This window comes from Mobula birostris, chromosome 30 (assembly GCF_030028105.1).
Source record: "Mobula birostris isolate sMobBir1 chromosome 30, sMobBir1.hap1, whole genome shotgun sequence".
Lineage (NCBI taxonomy): Eukaryota > Metazoa > Chordata > Chondrichthyes > Myliobatiformes > Myliobatidae > Mobula > Mobula birostris.
The window spans coordinates 12,842,502-12,854,718 of NC_092399.1; the positions used below are offsets into that span (position 1 = coordinate 12,842,502).

Genomic DNA, 12,217 nt, shown 5'->3' on the forward strand with positions numbered 1-12,217 from the left:
GATATAAGCAACACATCTATAATCAAAGAATGATCTGATTAATGCAATGTACATTTGTTTGAATGACCCACTATTTACACCCAACTAAGCACTGGAGCACATTAAGGGTTTTTTTTAAAAAAACTTCTCTAGGATTTTATTCACATGCACCTTCCATGTTAATTTTGTGTCCATTCACATATCTAGAAACTTTACCACTGACTCTTGGTTAAAAGATTTACCATATAACTTGAGATCAATAGTGGGTGTAATGCTCCTTTTAGAAAAACAAATACTTTGAGTCTTTGCAGCAGAAAGTTTAAACCCCCCCACCAACATCCTCATCCCTCTACTTTGTTGATAGCAGCCTGTCTTTTCCTTACTGAGTAATTTATATTCCTGCCTCTCTTCGGTGGGCGGAGTTTCGCGCTCGGATGTCATTTATACCGGCGAAAAGGGGCGGGCCGCCGTACGTAGAAGCCAATCACGTCGCGAGGGGGCGGGGCTCCGCGCGAGGCGCCTGCGCACTGCAGCCGCGCGGGAAGCTGATTTGAATCATCGGTTGTGTTGTTGCTGCTTTTCCCGCTGCCGAGCTCAAAATGGGGATGGGAGCTCTTCTGCTTTAGGTGTCCTGACCGGATGACTTGGATATCGCCTGCGAGCCCAGCCCGTGTGCGTTTACGTTTTAAATTAGCAAGCGCGTCAGCTGCATCTGGGCCGAGATGTCTGTGGCGGAGCCGCGCGGCGAGGTAAGGAACCGAGCAAAATGGAGCCGGGCGGTAGCGGGCCCGCTCCCCGGATCCCGCGGTGGGGTCGCCGCTGCCGGAGCCCGGCCCAGGCAGCCTCCCCGACAGATTCACTACCGCTGTGCGGACCGATGTGGCTCCTGCCCTTTGGCAGACCTGTCACCTGCCGCCGGTTTCCTTCCTGCCGAGTTTAAATGTGCCCTGTTTAATTGTGGTTGTCCTTATTTTGTCCCCCGGTTCCTTGCAGATTATCTGCGATATCCCCAGTTCACATCTATGTAGCATTAACCTTTGTTCAAGCTTTGGCGGCAGGTTGGTTGGCAGTTAGTTTATGCTTGGCGGTTTACTCCTAATGTGGTTAAGTAGAGTACAGTATACACCCTTTTTTTAATATCCTGTATTTTAACTTCTTAAGCCATTGGCGTTATTGTAATGCAATCTTGAGAGCATTTAACTTTCAAATAACATTTCTTTTCATGGGTTAAACTAAACTGAGCAATATGAACCTTAATCTTGTATCGCAATATGGAAGATTAAGCATGAGATGGCTGACCTGGAGAAAAGTAATATTTAAATCTGTTGTATTTCCTTTTGATGCCCAGATGTACAATAGTTTGTCTCTCCCAATTGATACTATCAGACGTCGTGTGTTTGTTGTCCAGTATCACATTAATTCTATTATTGGAGTGTTAAGAAAGCCCACTATATTTTTTTAAAATTTGGTTTCCTTTTGCATTAGATGCTCTGTATAATAGAGGTCTGTGACATCCCAAGATCTTTGCCCAGGTTCAGAGTATTCGACCTGAAGCTAACTTTGTTACTCTTTCTGACCTGCTGTGTTTTTCTGACACGATCTGGTTTTATTTCAGATTTCCAGCATTTGCAACTTTTTAATTTCTGTTTCTGATGTGCTTTATTTCTAGTTGGGATTTTAATTTGGTTTCTGTTGGAAGGTGGACAGGGAATGTGGGTGTGATGGGTTCAGCTGCCTTTGGAAATCACTTTGCTTGACGTTGATCTTTTTTGGCGGACTTGGCAAAGCAAGTGAGCATCCTGTGCAGCAAATTTCTATGTAACAAGCAATAACAATACAATACTGTGCAAAAGTCGTAGGCACCCTAGATTTTTCATATAAATTTTGTTTTAAATGTTTACGTTTTGTCTTCTGCATTCAGTGTCAGTAGAAAGTAGGAAATTTTAGATTTCCAGAAAAATTAGGTGTCACAGAGAAACGTTTGTATTTTGTTAAAGAATGTAACATATTAAGTGATAGGCAATTTTTTTTGTAATTTATTTTTATTGAATTTCATCATCAAACAAACATTTCCATAAGATGTATTTCAGATACTGTACATATATATCATATATTTGTCACAAATCTCCACATGATATTTATCTGAGGTATCCACTTATAGAAAAGAGAGGAAAGAAAGAACAATCGAAAGAAGAAAATTATGTACAGAGTAGGGAGTGTTTTTTTTCAACATTCATTGACTTGTGAGAATAAAATCAGGCCTATGAGGTGTTCTGTAGTTAAACCATTGTTCCAATTTATGATTAGCTGATGCTGTTATCTTCTCCATTTTGTAAATGTCCATTGTAATTTCCCTTTGTGGTATATAGCTCAGTGTATGATTAAACAAAGATAACAAGGAGGTGCTAAATATCAAATCACTTGAGTTGACTGAACTAAACTGATTAACTAACAGAAATGGGTGTAGAAGGAATGGAATTGGGTGAAGGAGAATCAAACCAAAAGGCGAAGGTGTGACAGTTTAACCTTCAAATCATCAATTCTTCCATTTTGGCATGGGAAAAGTGAGCATAGCAACAAGATACAAGGTGGTCGTCCTGCATCAGCAAGAAACCTTGCAAGCAGAAATATCAGGGCAGACAGGAGTTTCAAGATATGCTGTCCAAGCTCTTCTGAAGAAGCACAAAAATGGGCAAAGTTGAGGACCAGAAACGCAGTGGCCGTCCACAGAAACTGAGGGCAGCAAACAAGAGATATATCAAACTGATGTCTCTTCTGTATCAGAAGAAATTCAGCACTGCTATCAAATCTGAAATCACAGAAACCACTGGAACCCAAATACACCCTTCTTCCTACAGTCTGGAGAAGTCTTATCAAGTGCTGTTATGGAAGAGTTGCTGCCAAATGGAAACAAAGCCAAGAGGCTTGCCTGTATGCACAAAAAAACCCCACAGGGACTGGGGTGCTGAATAATGGCAGCAAGTGATCGTGACAAACGAGTCAAAATCTGAAATTTTTGGCTCAAACAGGAGGCAATTTGTCCATAGAAGACCTGGAGAGTGCTACATGGACGAGTGTCTGCAGCAAATAGTGACACAAGGCGGATGCTCCCTGCAGGGTTAGCACTGTATTTCTGCAAATGGAGTTGGTGATCTTGTCAAAATTAATGGAATTGTCGATACTGAGAAATGCAAGCAGATTCTCATCCATCAGGCAATACCGTTAGGGAGGCGTCTGACCAGTTCCAACTTCATTCTGCAGCAGAACAGTGACCCCAAACATGCAATCAAGGTCATAAAGAACTATTTTCAGCAAAAAGAGGAACAAGGAGTTCGGCAATAGATGGCATGGCCTCCAGAGCCCTGATCTCATCATTATCAAGCCTGTCTGGGATTACCTGGATACTCTGAGCAAGCGAGACAGCCAGAGCTTGCAGAGGAACGATGGCCAATTCTCCAAGATGCTTGGAACAACCTGCCAGTGGGTTTTCTTATAAAACTGCAGGATAGTTTACCGAAGAGAATCGATGTAGTTTTAAAGGCAAAGGGATAGTCACATCAAATATTGATTTCATTTAATTTTTTTTTACTGTTTACTGCTTTTATGATAACTTTTTGATATTTAGGAACATTTCAATATTTTTGAAAGCATCTTCACTTTACAGAATTTTTTACATGGGACGAAGACTTTCACCGTACTGTAAATAATAACAAGAAATAACAAGCATTTCCATTTTTTGATAAATACTAAAACTCCAACACTGAATTATGGATTAGATGCACTTTACATTACTGGATTAGAATATCAAGGCCTGCTACTCTTTAAAATTTGGAATAAAAACATCTGGTATCATAATGGTGTTCACACAGCCTTCAAGGAAGGAAATATTGGTCCTTGCTAACATGACCGAGGCAGTCACAAAGCAAGCAGTTGATTCTTTTCTCTTATCTGAAAAACCTGGAAAGTTAGCCTGTGGTGGGGTGATTGGGCATGGAAGCATTGCTGCTTCCAGCAAATTCGACATCCTCCGAACGTTCACAAAGCTTGGTTAATGTTATGTGTACAACATAGTGTGCAGTGCTATTATGAATTAAAGCACATTTCAAGATCTTATATAAAAAGAAACATAAATCTCATTCTAGCATGTGCTTTCATCTGTTGATTTTTTGCAGATACTGTAATGAGTTACAGTAGTAAATTTGGTTACTTTTCCCAGAATAGAGCGGTTATAATGCCACAGTAATGAGAGAGACATTTGCAGTCTGAACACAGCACTCACTTTAAGCCATTTCTCCATCAATAGTTCAACTCAATATGTCAACAAGCAGGTGCTGTTTCTGTTGTGACCAATGCTGAAATAGTCATTCTGTGTTTGTCCATTTCCAGCTGAATCTTGGCAGTGAAGAGAAAACAATTGACAGTGATACTGACAGTGGTAAAGGAAGTTGTGGAATGGACTCCCTGCATTCCAACAAGGAACTGAGAAATTTTAATGGAGGTTTGTGTTCTTTCCATACTGTATGACTTCAAGTTATCAACTCCCTGTTCTCATCTAATCTAAAATTATCTCATTCGTGTTATGGAATTGGATTATTTCTGTACAGGAGGCAGCTATTTGGGTCAGTGTGCACATATTGATTCATTGTAGGCTAATCCAGTCAGTTCCATTCCGTGCAGTCCTGCTATTTAGTTACTATTTGAATTTCCTGATTGGCTTTTCCTTTCACTGTAGCAGGTATAGAGCTCCAGATTATCATCACTTAGTTTTTTGTTGTCAAACAAATAAATGTACATGTATCTTTTGCTAATTGTTTTTAATCTATGACTCTTGGTTCCTGAACCATTCAGAAGTAGAATTTGCTTCTCTTTCTTTAACATCTCCCATTTGTGGTCTTCTACTTCCAGCATGGGTTCAGAAAGGGGAAATCATGTCTTACTAATATGCTGGAGTTCCGTGAAGAGGCAACTAAAATTTATGATAACAATAGAGTGCTTGATATCATTTACTTGGACCTGCAGAAGGCTTTTGACAATGTACCCCACAAGAGGTTAATAATCAAATTACAGGAGGTAGGGATTCAGGGTAATGTGTGCGAGTGGGTGCAGAATTGGCTCGAAAACAGAAAACAATGAGTTATGATGAGAGCATCATTTTCACACCTAGAAGATGTTAAAAGTGGAGTTCTGCAGCGATCAGATTTGGGGCTGCAGCTGTTTTTAATTTACATTAATGATTTGGATAAACACAACAAATAAACTAGTAAAGTTTTCAGATGACACAAAATTGCGGGGTGCAGTTAATATTATTCAGGCAGCAGAATCAATGCAGTTCAATCTAAACAAAATCCAGAAATAGAAATATTGGATATAAATATATAATGGGGGGTGGTCTTGAGTCAGAAAGTGCACTGTGAGAAGGATTTAGGCGTCCTGATAGACTCAACACTATCAACATCTGGACAACGCACAGAAGTGATGAGGAAGGTTAATAGAATGTGGAGCTATATAATGCGCTCAGTGGAATTCAGGTCTAGAGACGTTCAGTTTTAGCTGTATAATGCGCTTGTGAGGCCACACCTTGAGTACTGTATACAATGTTGGTCTCCGTATTTTGTGAGGGATGAGAAGGCACTGGAGAGAGTTCAGAAGGGTGATGAGACTCATTCCAGGTCTGCAGGGTATGATCTATGAAGAAAGATTGAAAGAATTAAATCTTTTTAGCCTAAGTAGACATAGAATGAGAGGAGACATGATAGAAGTGTTCAGAATCATTCAGGGTATAAGTAGATGTCAGCTGCTACTTCAAAATTAATCCATCAACGAAGAGACAGGGCCATAGGGGGAGACTGGTTAAAGGGAGATTTCAAACTAACATTGGGAAGCATTTCTTTACACAGTGAGCTGTGGACACGTGGAACAAACTACCTAGTTGTGTAGTAGAGAATAGTGCCTTAGAGACTTTCAAATCTAATCTCGATAGTTACTTCAACACACTATGTGAATAGGAATTTGGCAAGCTTTGTTGGGCCAGATAGATAGATATGCTTTATTGATCTGTAAAGGAAATCACAGTGTCACAGTAGCATTACAAGTACGCAGATATAAATATTAGAAAAGAAGGAAGAAAGAATAAAAAAAGAAGTTACATCAAGTATAACAGGAGGGGATTATCACTTCCCTGGCTATATGTTGACTCATTACAGAGCCTAATGGCTAAGGGTAAGAACGACCTGGTATAGTGCTCTTTGGAGCAGTGCAGTTGTCGTAATCTATTACTAAAAGTGCTCCTCCATTCAGCCAAGGTGACGTGCAGAGAGCAAGAAACATTGTCCAGCAGTGCCAGGATTTTCCGTAGAGACCTTTGTTCTACCACAGCGTCAATGTCCAGTTGACTTCTATAACAAAGCCAGCCTTTCTGATCAGAGATTGAGCCTGTTGGCAGCACCCATGTTGCACACCACCGCAGGAAAGATTGTACTGCTGACAACAAGCTGGTAAAATATGTGAAGGAGAGGCTTGCATACGCCAAAGGACCTCAGTCTCCTCAGGAAATAGAGGCAACTCTGGCCCTTCTTGTACACAGCCTCTCTGCTGGTGCTTCACTCATGTCTGTCACCCAGTAGCACCCCCAAGTATTTGTAGGTGCTCACCACATCCACGTTCCCACCATCAATAGTAACAGGGAGCAGAACAGGCTTAGGAACAGGGAGAATGTCCTGTTCTTGTCAAAAACTTCCTGTTCCTATATATATATTGATTGTACTTCTATAGAGTGAATCTAGGCACAGGAGTGTCTGTATATAAGATGACCCTGACAGGAAATGATAAAGTATTGGTGGTGAGGTGGAGGTGCTGATCAGTCTTGCTGCTTGGGGAACATTACTGTTTTTGAGCCTGGTTGTTCCCTCCTCCTTGATCAGAGCAGGACAAACAGTCCATGAGTAGGGTGGGTGGGCGCCTTCGTGATGTTACTGGCCTTAATCACTGTTTTCCATATTTTACTGAGCAGGGAATTTATCCAGGCTGCGACTTTACTCACTGCAATTGGGCCTCCAGGCTCCCCTTCTTCTCCCCCCACCCTCCCCCCACCACTCTCCAAACCCATGTCTCTCAGTCTCCATTGTCACCTCTTGGTCTTTAAGCCTCTATCTTCCTCCCACCACACTTTTTTGAACACCCCAACTCTGCTCTGGCAACACCAACTCTCTTTCCCCTCACCCCAGATCCCAGTTCTAATCCTTGCCATGTGTTTACCATGCCCTCCAACCTTCCCCTCTCTGAGGCAGAGTGTCCTGTCCTCAGCAAGGGCCCTACCTTTGTCCCCCTTCTCTCACTCCTCAGTGAGTTCTGTGCCCACCGAGATGCTGAGCTCTCCTTTTGCCTCTGTCTCCAAGCCCACTTCTTTAGTAAGAATTCCACATCCCGCACTGATGACCTCTTCTCCTATCTTTAACCCTCCTCCTATTGGATACCACACTCTGGTTCTCTGCCTGCTCTGGACCTTTCCATCTTGAAATACCGATGAGACATCAACCATCTTGACTTCAGCATTCCTTTCTCCTCCCCAAAACTTACCCCCTTCTGAATGTGCTGCCCTCTACTCACTCCACACCAATCCCAACCTTGCCATCAAACCCACAGACGAAGTGGGTGCTGTTTTAGTATGGGGCACTGACCTCTAAACTCAGTCACCTCCTCACCTACCTCTTGAAGAGGATCCCACTTCAGAGCATCAGAAAACTGTCTCCTTACACCATCACTGACCTCATCAAATCTGGAGGCCTCCCATGCGCTGCCACCAAACTCCTAGTTCCCTTATTCCACAATGCTCGCTTCTACTTCCTACCCAAGATCCATAAACCTGACTGTCTGGGTAAGCCCATTGTTTCTGCCTGCTCCTGCCCCACTGGACTCGTGTCCTCATATCTCGACTCTATTCTATCCCCCCTTGATTCAGTCCCTTCCCACCTACATCTGCGACACTTCTCATACTCTCGATCTCCTTGGTAGCTTTCAATTCTCTGGCCCTAACCGCCTCATTTTCACCATGCACATTCAGTCCCAAATACTTCTATAACCTATCAAAAAGGCTTCAAAGCTCTTCACTTTATTATCAAAAGAACCAACCAATTCCACCCCCCCCCCACCACCACCACAACCACCACCACCCTACTTCATCTAGCAGACAACAAGAATTCTGCAGATGCTGGAAATTCAAGCAACACACATCAAAGTTGCTGGTGAACGCAGCAGGCCAGGCAGCATCTCTAGGAAGAGGTGCAGTCGACGTTTCAGGCTGGGACCCTTCGTCAGGACTAACTGAAGGAAGAGTTAGTAAGAGGATCTCTTACTCTGTGTGTTCCATCTAGCAGAAATGGTTTCCACCCTCAATTCTTCCATCGACTTCTCGCATTTTCTCCAGACTTATGCCCCTATTATGCTTGCGTAATCATTCGCTAGATAGAACAGTCCATGCTCCAAGCCTTCCCTGGTAATACTCCCCACCTCTTCCTTTGCTACAAAGATGACTGCATTGATGCTGCTTCATGCATCCATGCTGAGCTTGTCAATTTCATCATCCTTGCCTCTAGCTTCCACCCTGCCCATATATTCACTTGGTCCATTTCTGACACTTTGCTCTCTTCTCTCGAACTCTCTGTCTCTATCTCGAGACAAACTGTCAACCTACTTTTCATAAACCTACCAATTCTCATGGTTATCTTGACTGTACCTCTTCCCATCCTGCCTCTTCCCTTGTCTGTTTATCCCTTTCTACTGTCTCTTGTAAAAAATGCTGTTCCCTTTTCTCAGTTCCTTCTTGCTCCATTGCATCAGTTTCCAGGTTGCAGCTTTCCTTTCCAGGACATCGTTGATGCGCTTCAAAGAGTGGGCTTACACTTCCTCCACTCTTGATGCTGCCCTCACTTGCATCTCCTCCATTTCCTGAACATCTGCGCTCACCCCATCTTCCTGCTTGCTTAACAGTGAAGTTCCTCTTGTCCTTGCCTACCATCTCATGAGCCTCTGCATCCAACATGTCATTGTCCACAACTTCTGCAATTGTCAAAGGGATCCCGCCACTAAACATAATTTTACCTCACACCTTCCACTTTCCACAGGGATCGTTCCCTTTGTGATTCTCTTGTCCATTCATTCCTCCCTACTAATCTCCCTTCTAATACTTATTCCTCCAAACGGCCTAAGTGCTAAACCTACCCATTCATGTCCTTCCTTACTTCCATTTAGGGCCCCAAATAGTCCTTCCAGGTGAGGCAACACTTCAACTGCAAATCTGCTGGGGTTATCTATTGTGTTCGGTGTTCCCAGTGCGGCCTCCTCTACATTGGTGAGACCATCGCAAATTGGGAAAATACTCCATTGAGCACCTCTTCATTGACTACATCTGCCAAAAGCGGAATTTTCTAGTGGCCAACCATTTTAATTCCGATTCCTATTCCAATCTGACATGTCAGTCCATGGCTAACAGCTTGGGAGACCGCTTCGTCAAGCACCTCCGCTCCGTACGCCACAACAGACAGGATCTCCCAGTAGCTACCCACTTCAACTCCGCTTCCCAGTCCCATTCAGATATGTCCATACATAGCCTCCTCTACTGCCATGATGAGGCTAAACTCAGGTTGGAGGAGCAACACCTCATATACCGTCTAGGTAGTCTCCAGCACCTTGGTATGAACATAGAATTCTCCAACTTCTGGTAATTCCCTCCCCCTCCCTTCCCCTATCCCTTTGTCACTCTGCCCCCTCCCCCAGCTGCCTATCATCTCCCTCATGGTTCCGCCTCCTTCTACTACCCATTGTGCTTTCCCCTATTCCTCCTTCACCTTTCCTGCCTATCACCTCCCTGCTTCCCCTCCCCCACTCCTTGATCTTTCATCTTACCAGTTTTTCACCTGGAACCTTCCAGCCTTCTCCTTCCCACCCTCCCCCCACCTTCTTTATAGGGCCTCTGCCCCTTCCCTCTACAGTCCTGACGAAGGGTTCCAGCCCGAAACATCGACTCATCGTTTCCACGGATGCTGCCCGACCTGCTGAGTTCCTCCAGCATGTTGTGAGTGTAGCTTGTATTCCATCTGGGTAGCCTCCAACCTGATGGCATGAATATTGATTTCTCCTTTCAGTGAAAAAAAACCTTTCTCCTGTTCCCCACTTTGGCTTTTTAACCTCTTCAGACCTGCCTCTCATTCACTGCTAGATTTTTGAGATCAGCAGACACTCTAAAAATTTAATACTGTGCCTTTTCTTAAATTTCTGCAACCAACCTGCTGAATGTTCACATTTCAATTTTCAGTTCATCGTGACAGATCTTTGCTTGTTTCATGATCAGCATACCGTAAAATGGCATATGTTCACTCAGACCTGATGATCCATGATCAAGATCCTTAATTTTCACTTTATGCAGTGTTTTCCTCTTTTTTCATTAACTTCTGTTCATTACATGTATGGGAACCTTCCCAATACCTTGTTGATTTTTCCACTTGTGATGTCATATAAGTTTTTAAAAAAAAATCAGATTTCAGAGGTTTACAGATTTTATAATTTTGAATATGGGATACTTAACCTGTATTACGAAGACCTGCTTCTGACAGTTTTAAGTGGATTCGCACTTTTAAATTTGGGAACTGTTATTTTTCTCCTTTTTTTCCCCTATCAAATGGTCAATTAGAGGAATGATAATATACTGTACATCAAAGTGCAAATTAAATCAACATTCCTATCAATACATCTTTGTCCCACTTCCAGCATGTTCGTGTTCTGCATTTAGGTAGATCAGAAGACCCAATTTAATAACAAGTTTTTTAAAAAAGTCTAAAATGCTGAAGTATTTGCATTTATTGATAAAGTACATTGATAGAGAATATAATGTAACTAATACTATTAAAAGAACATATCAAGATTTGTTTAACTTAAGTGTGCTTCCTTCCAGATTCAGATGAGGAAATTTTTGCCTGCAAAAAGGTGAAGAGAAAACCTCTACAAGACAGTGATGGTGATGAAGATTTAAGTAATGTAAAAAGTGTTAGCAGTTCCAAGTTGGATAGTGCGACTGATAATGAGGAGCAAAACCAGAACAGTAATGCTATAGATAAACGCAAAAGCAAAAAGTTACATCGAGTTCGGAGGGTGACAATGAACAGTGGTGAGAGTGACTCTGATGCTGACAGTGACTGCCAATCTACAGTAACAAAACCATGTTTTGTCAGCAATGAAAATGAGGAAGCAGAAGACCTACAACCTGGAAGTTCTCATTTAGATCATTCTTCAGGTAGTCAAGAAATTCATAAAAGTTCAGTGTTTCATGAAGAACAAGCAACTCAAAAGAATAAATCCCAGCGAGCACGAGACAAAAAGAAGAAACAACTAGAAACAGTTGAGAAACTGAAAAGAAAAAAGAAACAAAAAAAGCAGGTATTGAAATGGATCCTTAACACCAATAAACCAACTAAAACTTGTGTTTATCTTTAGGTTTTATCTTGGTTTTTGGAGTAATTTAGCTAGGTTAATCACGTTAAGTTCTCTAAATACCTTAATTCTAGGAAGTGTCTGCAGATTTGAAGACTGCAGATGATAGCGGCTGTCTACTAAACAACAGTGATCTGTTTGAGACTGAAATGGATGATGAGAATGAACTCCTTGGAGAGGAAAATGAGTTTTCATTAGATGCCATACGAACAGCAGTGAAAGAGAAAGCAAAGCAACCTAAAGTGAGTGAAACTTGATTGTTTTTATATGAACTTGCATTTTTGTAAATCTTGTGGCATATTAACTTGTTGGAATATGGCATCTCTATTTTTAAACTGATATCTAATTGTGTTTTGTTATACACCTTAGTTTTGCAGGTTCTGGACAATTTTAGATATGAAGTAAAATTGAGGTTTGCATTATTTTCTTCAGAGCAGGGGTGGGAGGTGGCATGTATTTAAGATGTTGAGTAGAAAGGTAAAAGGAGGGTAGAGGATTTATTTTCTTCCAATTTGGCTAATTAATCTCTGGTTAAAGGGTCCTGGAGGGTAACAATTCTCTTGTTTAAGAGGAATGTAGATTTAGCTGTTAGTATCTCATAATTTACTTACCTATGATACAAGACCTGGGAAGAATAGCACCTTTACAAGGATGTAATTAACCAGATGATTATCTTATGTGTTGTAAATATTTTTGCTTCTGTAATGTTACTCCTAGTTCACAATATTTAATCCCATTGGCCAGAGAAACGTGCATC

The 12,217-nt window shown here is 41.9% G+C and overlaps 1 protein-coding gene across 1 annotated transcript in view; it reads left to right on the forward strand.

The window, feature by feature from the left end:
• The first annotated feature begins 541 nt into the window (after positions 1 to 541).
• The window catches only part of LOC140190420 (claspin), a 57,107-nt gene continuing 45,431 nt past the window's right edge, over positions 542 to 12,217 (forward strand). The window contains exons 1-4 of the mRNA XM_072246981.1: positions 542 to 728; positions 4,366 to 4,477; positions 10,925 to 11,406; positions 11,535 to 11,702. Coding sequence (XP_072103082.1) covers positions 702 to 728; positions 4,366 to 4,477; positions 10,925 to 11,406; positions 11,535 to 11,702 — 789 coding nt within the window. The 5' untranslated portion in view covers positions 542 to 701. The remainder of the gene's footprint in view (positions 729 to 4,365; positions 4,478 to 10,924; positions 11,407 to 11,534; positions 11,703 to 12,217) is intronic.